This window comes from Eschscholzia californica, unplaced genomic scaffold (genome assembly GCF_041429995.1).
Source record: "Eschscholzia californica isolate CP2 unplaced genomic scaffold, dmEscCali1.0.p SCAF_4, whole genome shotgun sequence".
Taxonomy (NCBI): Eukaryota; Viridiplantae; Streptophyta; class Magnoliopsida; order Ranunculales; family Papaveraceae; genus Eschscholzia; species Eschscholzia californica.
This window is the reverse complement of record NW_028238461.1, coordinates 15,742,069-15,756,321: the sequence shown is the minus strand read 5'-3', so window position 1 is coordinate 15,756,321 and position 14,253 is coordinate 15,742,069. Positions and strand designations below refer to the sequence as shown.

General features: G+C 37.5%; 1 protein-coding gene across 1 annotated transcript; it reads left to right on the top strand.

Annotated features, from left to right (window-relative positions):
* The first annotated feature begins 11,592 nt into the window (after positions 1-11,592).
* Positions 11,593-12,826, top strand: LOC147543157 (protein ASPARTIC PROTEASE IN GUARD CELL 1-like). Its single transcript, XM_086635385.1, has one exon. The coding sequence runs from the start codon at positions 11,660-11,662 to the stop codon at positions 12,824-12,826; it is 1,167 nt and encodes a 388-aa protein (XP_086491511.1). The 5' UTR covers positions 11,593-11,659.
* Positions 12,827-14,253: the final 1,427 nt, after the last annotated feature.

Sequence of the window (14,253 nt, the reverse complement as noted above, 5' to 3'; positions counted from 1 at the left end):
AGACCTTTTCTTGAACAAGTCTTATCACCTTCTCGATCTATCTCCATAGATCTTTGGTGCCCAAAAGCATTTCACCTTTATGTGGTCCTTTTATTGAGTCAGTTCTAAACTGTTTTCAACATCAGAATGTTGTTCTCAATCTCTAGTATGTCATCTACATACCGGACCAAAGAAAACTGGGTCACTCCCACTAACCTTCTTGAACTTCTTAAATTCAAGATTTCTCTTCATTCCCAAAGAAAACAACTCTTGTATTCTTTGCTGAATCGAAGATTTCAACTCCTACTTGCTTACTTTAATCCCTTTATGGATTTTGAAGCTTGCATTCTTACTAGCTTTAGAAGAGTTAACTTCCTCCTGAATGTGTCATGTACACATTCCTTTGCTAGTAATAGATCATTATGGTCATGCTCTGGGAAACACCAATGTTTCCATCCATGTCTGTTTTTCACTTTGAAAAACCTATTTCGACTTAACAGGAACCCTTCCTTTAAGCAAAATAGACCAAGTTCCAAACTTGATTTCAGACATGGATACCATTCTGATCATATGGCTCCAAGCCATGTTTCGGAGCGATTCCGTCACAGCTAGCTCATTTTCTTCTTCAGCCGGATCCCCATCCTCTGGGACAGATTTATGAGCTTTCAAGGTCTATAAGGGGTTTGAACAACTTCGAGACACTCTCAACTCCTTGAGGGTTCTCTTGCGAATCACATTCGCCCTGCGCGGGAGGATCTCCGAGATCTACCATCTCTTCCTCTCTTTCCTTTTCTATCGGCTCAGAATAGTTAGGAATCGCGACTTCTGACATCGGTACAACGGTGTCAGTTTGTTGCTCAGATCGAATTTCTTCGATATCTAATATTTCTCCCACTTGTCTTCTTGAAATAACTCTTATTCCAAAGAAGACACCACCACGAGCAACAACCACCTTGTTCTCTGATTGCTTGTGGAAGAATCCCCAATATTTATTTATCCCATAAATAAATATTCTTTCTTGATATGCAAACTTGGTTCTCGGAAACCATTTACGTTTCATATCTATAGACCTTCAGAAAAGACCACTTTTGGAACCCTTCCAAACCCATACTCTTATGGTGTCTTTTCAGCTTTTGACGGAATATGGTTAGCTAGGAAGAACGACCGTGTTTGAGAATATATCCTAGAAAGTGTTCGGAAGATTGGCCTTAACCCATCACTGATCGACACATGTCTCACATGTTCGATTACTCCCACTAGACTCATCATCCATATGATGTGTTTGTGGAGTAAGGTGAGAAACTATTTCTCAACTTCTTTTGATGGTCATCAAATTTCTGATTCAAATATTCATCATCTCGATCCAATCGAATGACTTATATTTTCGTCAAGTGGATTCAGGTTGACTCTAGTTAGTGTACCAATAGTTTTACGTACATCTGTATGTACAAAAACTATTAGTTTACTAGTCCTTTCTCCCTTTCTAAAAGGTGACTTTGTCAAATGGCCACGTTGAACACAATTCACATGTGTCGTATGATTCAAAATCATTAGACTTAGAAATCCATACCATTGGATCTTCTTCATGTGTTTTATGTCAATTTGACCAATGACAAAACATGAGTTGACCTCTCCGAATCCTTTGATTATAGCCTATCGTATCATTGTTAACGCTCTTGGTTCTCTAAGAACCTTTCGTTAATTTAGCACTATTTTAAAACATCTGATGTTTCTAGAAGAACATAATAACTTTTATTAAGTTCTACCTAGATTAGTGTCTAAAAGAAGACTTTGATCCCTTTCAGCATCCTTAGCAACTCTTGCTTCTGCTCCCTCTTGGATCCTTTCTTCTTTTAGTCAAGCATGTAATTCCCACAAAGGGAATCTACAAAACTTGCTAAACTAACTTAGTCAACAAAGATACAAGAATCGGAATTCATAATTCCTTTTCTTTCTCTTCCAGGTACTCAGGGCAGTTTCCTTGAATGGCCTAGCCAAACTTTTACGTCGACCCTTTAACCTTTTGAATCATAAGAACTCTTCTTATATTCTTTCGGTAACTGAATCTTAAGAACGTTTCTTAGATTCACTTTTCCTCAATGTTCTTTTCAAGACGACTTTCTTAGAGGCACCATCCTCTCCATTCACGACTTCTAGTGGAACTCTTCCTTTAGTTGTCGAATGGTTGTGTATGCATCCATATCATTAATCTCTACATGAGAGAAGAATTTTATGGATGCTCACAAAAGACTTTGGATAATCATATCCTCAGTCGTCTGAAGAAACAATGAACATTAGGAATGATATATTCTCGGACGTTTTCTTTATTTCGAATTCGAGAACGCTTCTCGGATTCCTTTCCAATCATGAAAATAATTTTCGTTTAATTCCTTCTAAAGGAATGAACGAAGGTTGGAAAACTCTTTTCTAATAGTCATATATCCTCTACTTTTAAAAGAAAATAAAACAAAATCCTAAAACTTAGTATCATTGCAAAAACACTTTTTGCCATATTATTCAGTGAAAACCGTCCCCCTCTGAATAATACGATTCCAAGACTCCATTCCTGTGAAGTTAAGCGTACTTTGGCACTGCCCTTAACTTCACCCTCCTGGGTGAGTAACTCCTTACTGATCATATCTCATATGACTCTTGGTTGATGAATAACACTTATGTGTTCAATTCATCCTTTTGCCTCGAAATCCAAAACTCTTTTGCTGACTCGTTTGAGAATAACCATTTAGACATGTAGACCTCTTCATAGGTCTACCCGTATTGTCCCGAGGTAAAAGATGGCACCCTGCTTTGGCATGACCCACCATCGATGAACAAGGGCGCAACAGGTGTCTTAATCTGGGTAGGCATTACTCAAAATTCTTTTTGGGGACTCTTACGTTTTTGTTTGCATGCATTACTGTGAACTCTAACATAATCATACACCACATAAAACGTAAATAAGTAAATGCGCGCGAGAAAATAAATCAAGCAGATATGATCCTAGTATGACCCCTAACCTAAAAGATCTAATCTTCTTAGGTTCTTTGCTTGTTTAACCTCCGTTCGCCTGGATCTCCATCCTCGAACATCCATTGAATTCTCCCACTCGAACCACGATCTCATCCTTTGGCTCTTCAATGGACTCAATTGTACCCTAAACTCTAATTACAAGACTCAACGATTCGCAGATCGTATAAAACTTGAAATTAAATTAATTACATCGGGCACCCATCCGTGCTTAAAAACAAGATAGAACGATTCTATGGCCATACTAGAACCCGCATTCACATCCATACATACATAATAATATGACATTCATAAAACACCCAAGTATGTATGAGATTCGCTTACTCAGGTCGAATCTAGGTTTGCTATGTTCTAGATAGCTATTCGGGAGATACTACTGACATCTCTATGTCTAACGTGCCTTAAGTCTAATTATCTCATAATTCTGACTAATGGCTCGCTTTGGTTTTATCCTAAAAGATTTTGAAATCGTTTTGGAAAAACTCCGATTCAGGCTTTGGTGGGCCCGGGTCACTTTCGGAAAAAAATATGGTCAAAGTCGGAAGAAGAAAACCGAACCCTCCCACTTAAGTCAAGGCCCAAAAGACCCGAGTCTAACTCAAAAGACTTAAGTCAAACTTGGTCAAGGGACCCTTTGACTAGACCTAGTCAAGTCTCGGTCAAGGTCTGAACCAAGGTCGGACCCGGATTGGCACGTTCCAGACCGTGCCAAGTCCCTCGGGTGGTCGCGTCCTGGCCCTAGGCCAGACGCTTCCTGACCTTGCAGACGCGTCCTAGACGCTCTGCCCAAGTCCGAGCTTCTCGGACTCCAGTCCGAGACAGCTTCTGGTCTCACCAGACGCGTCCCAGACGCGCTCTGGAAGGTTCTGTCCTGGTCGCGTCCGGATTCCCAATCCGAGACGCGTCCGGACTAGTCTCTGTGGTCGCGTCTGGAAGACGCGACCTCAGGTGCTGGACGCGGATCCATCGGGATCCCTGTCCGAGATGCTCGGACGCGTCCTAATCCGAGACGCTCTCGGATTCCCAGTCCGGGAAGGACTGGGACGCGTCCTCAGTGTCCGCGACTGGCCAGACGCGTCCTGGGACGCGTCCTGGTCAGTCCGGTCTCTGGACAGCACCCTGTTTTCCTCTACTTTTCGAAAAAATCCAACTTTTTGCTGCTGTTTTGATGATTCTTCATCCAAAACTCAGCAATTTGAAAACTCTTTTTCAAAAAACCATCCACTTTAAAATTTTATTTTGAAAACTCTTTTCAAAAACACCAAATTTTAAAGATTTCCCATTGAAACTCTTTCAATTTTCTATCCGATTAAGTCTAAATCTAATTTAAACTAATCAATTTCATGTCTAAATCCCTATTTAAACATAAAATCATCTAATCAATCAAGCTCGAATCTAATTCGACTAGTCAGAGATAGTTTCATGCAACCGGCTCGTGATGCCACTGTTGGGTTTTGGTGTATCTCATACACTACCTAGTGTTGTAAGCGGAATCTCAAACATCTCATGTTTAACACTAGATTGCCCAGGATCTATATGCATAAACTAATCAATGAACTAGAGAGGGATAAATACCTTAACGCGTTTTTCCCTCGAACCATTCCAATCGCATGCAAAGATCGAGAGCTCCAACTGTAGCTCCTCTACTTGAGACACCGAGTGAATAGACTTGATCTCCCTTCCTTTCAGACTGCTAGGACTTAGTAGAAGGTTGAGAAGAACTCTTCTTCTTGACTAGATTGATAGAATGGGAACTTTCTCTCTATATTCCTCTCTTTCCAATAGCTGTATATTCAGAGAGAGAGAGAGCTGTATAATTTTCCTTAGAGAAAAATCCACACCTTTTCTGTTCTCAACTGACCCAATATATAGACAAACCCTAATTAGAATCTCATTCAGATTAGGTTTTCTATTTCTGGGTCACAGAAAAGATAATTACCAAAATACCCTTTTTGGGGTATTTTGATAATCCCCTTAAGTGTGGCCGGCCAGGGCAGCCCACTATGGGCCTTATATGGCCGGCCCACTTACTCTGGTCGGCCATCTCATGGCCGGCCCAAAGAGCCTCCTTTCTATCTTGTCCCGAATCTCCATTCGGACCCTTTCGGCCTTTCCAGTTGAATCCCATCCAACTTTAGCCAGTTCCCGTCTAGTCAAATCTCTCCGATCAAGTTACCACTCTTATGTGTAACCCGTTGTAGGATCCGGTCTATGTTAGCCTCGAATCAACTCCTTGATCCGATGATCGTAGTTGGCTTCTAGCAAAGCATTACGACCCCTAATTGGACCGGACTGGATGATCTTTACGTGTGGTCATCGTTATCCTAACTGACAAATTGATCGCATTGCCACCTTGGTCGAAGGACACTCCTTCGGAAGGACATCTCCTTCAGACCGAACGGATAAATCCTTCACATACTAGATCTGGTCTTTTCTTCAACAGACCGGAACTCCAGCGAAGGGAAACCCCTTCGCCGGAGTTTCTAGAGAGAGAGAGAGAGTGAGTGAAAACTTTTTTGTTTTTTTTTCATGGTCGCCGGCCGGTGACCTAGCCGGAGAAGAGAGAGAGGTGAGGTGGAGAGAGAGAGAGAGGTGAGGTGGAGAGAGAGTGAGGTGAGGTGGAGGTTATTTTTATTTTTATTTTCCTCTAATAACTTACAAAATAAAATTGTCATACCAAGTCTTGACACTCCGGAACCTATTTTGCTTTCCCCAAAGCGCTGGCCTCATTTTATGATGATTTTGAGTATAAATCAATAAAAATGTAGACAGTAGGATCTGAAGTTAGGTCGCTGGTAGTATTTCTATAGAACTTGAACCGTTGCGCTACAACCAAGCAGTGGTTAAAGTACAACAGACACTAGCATATATTGCGGACTTTTATTATTTAAAATTATTATGCCATGCCATACATTTAAACATTTGAGATGGGGGGGGGGGGCTATAAACCCCCTAGGCACCATGTAAATCCGCCACTGCCGGCGGAAAACTAATTATTTTTAACCAAGAGATACTAGAAATATTTACCAGTTTTAATTAAATTGTTATTTCAAAAGAAGAACAAATGTTTTATTTTATTTTTGTTGAAAAAGAATTAGTGTTGTTAATATTTTATAGTTTTCCCAATTAAGTAATTTGGATCCTTTCAATTATTGTGGAGATGGACAGATCAACCAAGAGGTGCAAGAGTGTCTATTAAATAGAAAAGAACCAAAAGGTGTTTATCTAATGGGTTTTCTTGTCATCATCAACTAAACCAAAATAGTTCAACAAAAAAATAAAATAAAATAAAATAAATAAACCAAAAACAATACCATTTGGAAGAATCTCTTGTTAAAGGGTTCTAATTACACAAGTCCCCTGCTTTTGTCTCATCTCTTTGATACTTTAGCCTGCTAACATTGGCCCCTGAGTTAATTTTTGTGGACATGGGTCCCTGAGTTGAAACCCTAGAATTTTATTAGATGTGGCTGTTGAATTACAAACTGCCACCTGTCTAAAGTTTAAAGCGATTGCTTTTGGTACCCATTCGAAAATGCTGCTGGGGTTGACAAAATATGGTTTGATTAGGCCACATTGTTGATGTCCTGATGACATCATGCTGACATGCAAATCTACTCTGGCCAAATTATGTCTTTGTTGGACCTGTTGTACTCCAATGTGCCCCTAGAAAGAGGCAAGTGTTAAGCCCAGTGCTAACGCTAGGCATTAGGCCCAATACTAACCCGTAAGCCTAGTTTTAAGGATTACGCCTATGTATTAGGCACAAAGCTTATTCTAACAGCTAATTGAATTGAGAGTGTTAGAGGTCCTTGATGGTACTTATAGAAGCTAAAACTTCTTCCATCTTTATCAAATTCTTATGTGGGACTATACTCATCTTCTTACTATGAGTGTCGACTCTTTTCATTTAATCCCACGTAGAAAGTTTGTTAGAGAAGAGAGAGGCTGGAGCATGATATAATTGTTACCAGATGGCTACAATATAAACAAGGCTAGGCCATTGTACTCGCCCAATAAACAAAAACCACCACCTGATTCAACATCTCTGCCACCTTATGAATCTCTTCAGAATCCATCTTTAGAACAACTAGAACTAAATCTTAAGAGCAACATCAACCCTAGCCTGTCTTAGGCCGGAAAAAAATCACATTTTCATCCAAAATTTTCAGTCCCAGCTCAACCTAAAAAGTTCAATTCCAACCCCAAAGTTTCTTTATTCCCTACAATAACTACTACCCACGTATTTCTCTCCCTACCCATGATTTTCAACTTGTTAATGAGTTAGTTAATCTCCTACCCACGATTTAAAAGCCATCTCTGGCGTTAGCCAAGAGGAATCTGTCGCGTCCGTAGGACGCGATGGAAACCTAGTAATAATGAAATCCGGGAAACCTTTTTGACGTGATTTCAGTGCTTCAACAACCCAAATTAGGACTTTGCTAGCAAACCTAAATAAAATTTCTATCTAGGTTTCCAAATACAAATAAGTTCCAAACTTGACAAACGTTTGTCACGAACTTATGGTTGACCAAGACGTCAATCTCCATTAAGAACTTAAATTAACTTGATTTTCAAGACTAAGGAGAAGATCTAGATTTGGAAGACCCAGCGATGACTGAAAACCCGAGATGAGCAAGGGAAGTTAGTCGTTGATGTAACTACTTGCATCCATGAGTTTGAGGTGTAGTTTTTTAACAGGTAATGTACCAAAGTAAAAATTAGATATAACAAAAATATAGACATTTAGATGAAATATTAAGTATTCATGTCCAAGTAGTTTTTCAGGCTAATGCTGTACAGATAACACACATCATATGACATAAATGCACTAAATGATACAAACATGCACAATACTTTGTATTTTCACATGTATTCGATCATATGATATGATCCTATACACGAAAAGCTGCAAAAAGTATCTTGCATTTCTACTACAAACTGGTACAAAAAGTATCTCATACCTGGTATTCCTAGATATTCAGTAAGTATCTATGATCCAAATTGTGTCTTGCAATGTTCTACCTCATCTATAACTTCAACTAGTTTCACAAGTAAACTAGCAATTATATGTGAAAACTTGCGTAGGTATGTTAATAACACCTCGAGGTCAGGTTTCTTATACCTTTCAAATATATGGTTGGTGATAGCCTTGAAAGAAGTTGTCAATTTTATCATCGATAATTCTTTTTCAAGATTGTCTAGTGTGTTTCCTTTTCTTTTCTCCCCGACTTGAACTTGAGAAGCAAGAGAATCTGAGTGAGGAGTTGTTGTAGTTGAGTCAATCCCAACATCATTAATCTCCACTTCTCCAATACTTGGATCATAGATAGCCGTATTAGAGGCACATCTGATATATGAAATTCAGCTTGTCTAGGTGTCATTAATAGTAAAAATTTGAGTTTTTTTTCGAATAAGACAAACATAAGTATCGCGTGATGAGTTTGGGGCTCAAAATTCTTATTTTTTTTTTAGTTTGGAGCATTGACTAAGTTTAACTAACTTACCATCCAAAAAGTAACGGCGTCTAACAATTGTTAACTATTGTTAACTCTTTTGTTAGTAAAATTCGTTGATGCCCCAAATACTAATTTCTTTGAACTTTTTGATGCCTCACCCTAATTTCTTATATTGAGATGCAAACACACTAGTCTTGCATTTTTTCCCATAAATACTCAAAACAAAAATTAAAAACCAATTCTCGAAAAATAAAAACAAACAAAAGAAAAATCTATTTACATTCGTAAACACATATACATATAAAGTTGCATACTCACATAAATTCATAAAGTTCGTGGCAAATGTATGTATCACAAAAACCATAACCAGAAAATTTGATAGTATAGATTCATCCATTTATTGAATTCAAAAATAAAAATATGTAAATACTCATGTGTTCATAAACATTAACGTGTGTTAATGTCCAAAAATAATATATATCAATATTCAGGTAACTTAGTATTGTTCAAATATAACGAAAGAATTAAAATATAGGATGCGACTTTAGATAATGACGTTTTATTTCACGGGAATCAAGATTTTGGGTAAGAAAATTTTTGGATGCCCACCACCATTTTCTCTCTTTCCTCTCAGAGCCCTTGAGGGGTTTATAGCTTCAAGCGAAATATTTACGAGGCGTTCGCTTTGAAATATTTTCCCTTTGTTTGCGAGGAAGGGAGTTCCACTCGCCGATTTTTGTAAATATATTTTTTGGACGTGAATAAGTTTTTTTATTTTTCTCTTGACTATTTCTGTTTTTATTTTGTAAAACAAGTGTTAGGAGATTGAAATTTAAGAAATTAGTGTTTGGGGTATGAAAAGTTAAAAAAAACAACCAAGTGTTTATGGCATCTCTTGTTTTTTTACCAGAGTTAACTCACGTTTAAGTTTGTTGGACGTCTTCATTTCTGGATGATCAAGTTAGTCTGTCCCCTAAACTCAAAAATAACATCATCATGTCTCAAATTCACCATCCGGTAGTTATGGTTTCCCAATTCGCAAAATACCTCTAAAATTTTCTCACATTTTGTGTAGTAAATATGTTTTTAGAGTTTTTTCCTACTTTTTTCCCCACGAGAATTCGACTTTCAAACTTTTGCAGCGTAACCCAACGGCGGAAAATTGATTTTTGTAGGAAAACTTTGGTTTTGAGGACTTAAACTAAAGATTGGATCAAAGTTCAATTTTTCCCATTAATTATACTTGTCTAGTGTTTCTTAGTTAAAATTAGGAATATATTGCTCATCATGCACACACATATAAGGGACACCTCAAATTTCAACTTCAACCAAGACAGGGTTTCTTTTATATAAACTTTTTCCACCTTCAACAAATCAAAGTTCAATACAATTGTGATGTTCCTATGTTCAAAAGCAATATTGAAGATTATGGCTTACCATGTGCTTACATATTTGGAAAACCTCAATTGCTAAAATGGTTTTCTTATTATGTGGGATACATGTTAGAATATAAAATATTAGAGTTAATTCCTATATGGCCCCCTACTTTGTGACCAGCTTCCTTTATGGACCCCAAATTTCTGTAAATTCAAATATAGCCCCCTATTTTCATGGAAATGTCATAACTACCCTTCCCATTAATATATTTTCAAAATAAAATTAAAACCTAAATTCCACCTCACTTCCTTCCCCACCACTCATCTCTCTCTCTCCAAGTCAGCACTCTCTTCCTCTCTCTCTCCAAGTCAGCACTCTCTTCCTCTCTCTCTCTTTAAAAATTCCGGCGAAGGGGGTTTTCCTTCGCCGGAAAGAGAGAGATGAGTGAAAAAAAAAATTTTAAGTTTGAAGGTCGCCGGCCGGAAAATTTTCCGGTCGACAACCTTCATCGGAGAAGAGAGTGCTGACTTGGAGAGAGAGAGAGAGGTGAGTTGGAGAGAGAGGTGACGTGGAGAGAGATGAGTGGTGGAGAAGGAAGTGAGGTGGAATTTAGGTTTTTGTTTTTTATTTTATTTTGAAAATATATTAATGGGAAGGGTAGTTATGACATTTCCATGAAAATAGGGGGCCATATTTGAATTTACAGAAATTTGGGGCCCATAAAGGAAGCTGGTCACAAAGTAGGGGGCCATATAGGAATTAACTCAAAATATTATTAAAAAAAGGGAATATGAATATTAGATACTCCCTCCGTCTCATTTTGTTTGTAGTTTTGGGGAATCCAACTTATTAAGGAATATTATTTATTGTTGACATATATAAATTCTTTTCCTAAACTACCCTCATTTAATATAGAGTATTTCTTTAAATACAACATTGGTAGAAGAGTAGAACCAATTAGAGCCTTTGAATGGTATTCAAACTAAAGGGTAGTCTAGAAAGTTTCAATATTTTAAAAATTAAATGAATGTTATAAAAGGAAAGTGACCAAACATTTTGGGGCATCCATAAAAGGAATAACAACCAAACAAAATGGAACAGAGGGAGTATAATTATTGAAGAGAGTTGAATTTCGACTTGTTAAACCTGGGAAGAATTTAATACCTTGCAGATTTTAAAAAGACATTTATTTCAACCGCTCATAAAGTAATTGTTGACTTGATTTGAGAATTAAATATGAAATCAAGAATATACTAAATTGAAAGAATTAAATGACAGTCCTTAATGATCACATATTATACTAAAATTTCTCAAGAATGACCATTTTTGAATAGTTGACATTTCTTATTTAAAATAGAAAGAAGGTACATGACATATGTCAGGAAAATCCATATTTATATGACATTTACAACCTCACCAATGACCCAACTCAATTATAAATTAAAATCTCAATAGCTAATTTTTCATAACCATGGCTTCCTTGAGGGCTCCTCTCTCTATCCATCTTCTCTTGCAACTTATGATTTTCATTTCAATCTTTATTCTTGCTCAAGCTCCTCCCTCATCCTCCTCCACCACCTCCTTTTCCTCCTTTTCCTCCTCCTCCTCCTCCTCATCATCATCGTCATTCCACCATTCCTACCATGCTAGTAGTATTACTACTTCAAATGATACTAATAGCATTGGTTTTACATTACCTCTCATTGACGTAATGAGTAATCAATTCACCAGATTCACTATTCTACAACCCCAACCATACCCGTTTAGATCGAATAAAAGAGCAACTAAGTCTTTCTGATTTCCGATATCAACTCTATAATATGGACAATAATATCACTAATTCTAATGAACCTGAGCCTCTAATCCGTCCAAATAAATATGGTATGTATATTACTTCCTACCAAATAGGTACACCAACTGTTCGCACGTTTGCTTTTGTTGACACTGCTAGTAGTCTAACTTGGCTTCAATGTACTCCCTGCCAAGATTGTTACCCCCAAAATGGAGTTATTTTCGACCCGACGAAATCATCCTCTTATGCTCGCCTCGGTTGTAACGACGCTTTCTGTCAGGCTATACCAAAAGGGGCCTCCGGATGTGAGTCTGAAAGTAATACATGTCTATATGCCGTCAGATATGTCGATCAGGTATCGTATACAAAAGGCGATTATGTCACTGAAACATTAACTTTTCGTTCCAGTAAAACTTCTGAAAGGGTTATATTTAAGAATATTCCTATTGGTTGTGGTCATGATAATAGAATTGGAGATGAAAATCGGCCCAATATTCCAGGAGGAATTTTGGATTTTAGTAGAAGTGTATTAGCTTTTCCTTATCGAGCCGGATTTTATTCGTTTTCTTATTGCTTAATGCCCGAAAATGAGGACCCCATCCGAGAAATTAACAAAATGTCATTAGGGAGTGCGGCGAAAATAAAAGGGGGAAGGACTCCGTTAATAAAGAATAAGTATCGCCCAGACTTATATTATATAAACTTAGAAGGTATTAGTGTTGGAAATGAAAAGCTACCGATTCCACCAGGGACTTTCCACTTGAAGGAAAATGGGCATGGCGGTATGATCGTGGATGTTGGTTCGCCACATACGTTTCTCAAATCGGAAGCTTATTATATAATGGTGAATGACATAAAGAAGAAAACAGATATTACTGACACAGGTAGTTATCCTGTTTTGGGAAAATATCATCTATGTTATTTTGCTAAGGAATCTGATTTGATGGATAGTACACCCACCTTAAAGTTCCATTTTGATGGGGTGGATTTAGAGATTAGAAAAGAAAATATATGGGAAAATGTGGTAAGTAGTGGGTCGTTTTATTTGCCAATGTGGTGCTTGGCTATACTTCCTGCTAGTTACCAACGCTCAGTTTTTGGTAACTTTCAACAAAGGAATGTCAATGTTGGTTATAGTATGACTGATGAAAAAGTATTATCTTTGGAACCTACTATATGCAAGTTAATCAAATAGGGTTTTATCTTCTTTGTTCTTCAATGTTAATAAATTTTTAATGTTTCAATGTGCAATACTATGTTTTTTCTAGTAATTAATCATTATTTACAATTAGTAAAATTGGTTGTAGGTAAAGTTGTAGTGCCCCCTTTTAAGGGATTTGTAGTGACACGCTTTATAATCGCCAGACGCATATAATGGAAAAATTAACATTATCACTAGCAGTCTAAAAAACTATTTATTAGTATCTTTCCGTTCGTATATTTGTCTCACACTTGAGTTTCCCAACTAATCAACTCTTTTGTTCCTATTTTCACTAAGGGCCTCCCTAAAAGGAGAAGAAGCTCCCTAACTCTAAAGAAAAACGTTCACTCATTCGATAATCTAAATAAGAGGCGCCTCAATACCGCTTCAAGCTCGATAATTACGCTCTCTCCAAATAGTTTACCAAATCGCAAAAGGTAGAGCGATAATGTGAAATCCCTCCGTAGTTTTCGACTTGTAAATTTTCCAGGTCCTCAAAAATTGAATCAATGAGTGACCATTCTTACCGAACTCACCAAAGAAAGATGCAAAATAATTTCAAATTACCTTTGCCGAATAACATTAACATATTCTTTATCTCTATTGCAACAACATCACCTAGTCTCAAAAAAAAAAGTCATACCTCACCTCACTAGGGGCTCATTATTAGTTAACACTTCTTCCGAAAATACCCAGATGATCTCCTTTGACGGTTACCGTCCATTTGACTGTTAACTTTTCTTTTGATTTTCTTAAAATACCCTCCTTTTTAACTATGTATACATAAACTCTCCCTAAAAATCTCTCACTCTCTTTCTCTCTATAAAAAAAACGTATTGTTTCTCTCTCCCCAAACAAACTTTCCCTTTCTCTCAAAAATCTCTCTTTCTCTCTCTTTGTAAAATCTCTATCTCTTTTGAAAATTTATCTCTTTCTCTCCCCCCTATCTCTCTCTCTCTCTCTCTCTCTCCCTCTCTCTGCAAAAAATCTCTTTATCTCTTTCTACATGTTCAAGGAGGACAATGTGGAAACCAGATCGGAGCTAAGTTCTGGAAAATGATCTGTGATGAACATGGTCATTATACTGAAGGAAATGAGTTGATTGATTCGTTTCTTGATGAGCACATCGTGTGATCTGATTTTCTATGATTGTGAGCACATCGTGTGATCTGATTATGATCTGAGGATCCTTCTATACATTGATTTCTAATCTGGTTTGGAGTACTAATCTTGGTAATTAAGTCGAAATTGGGATAACAGTAAGTCGAAGAAGATGGGGGAAGAGACAATTAAGCGGAGATCAACCTTTAAGCGAGACGAAATCAATGCGTACGATTGGACTCATAGGATCAAAATGACCTTATTCGGAAGATCATCCAGTCTGGTCCAATTAGGAGTCGTAATGCTTAGCTAGAAGCCGC

Excerpts from the sequence above, each read along its gene's own strand:
- LOC147543157 (XM_086635385.1), top strand. The coding sequence starts at position 11,660 with ATGGACAATAATATCACTAATTCTAATGAACCTGAGCCTCTAATCCGT.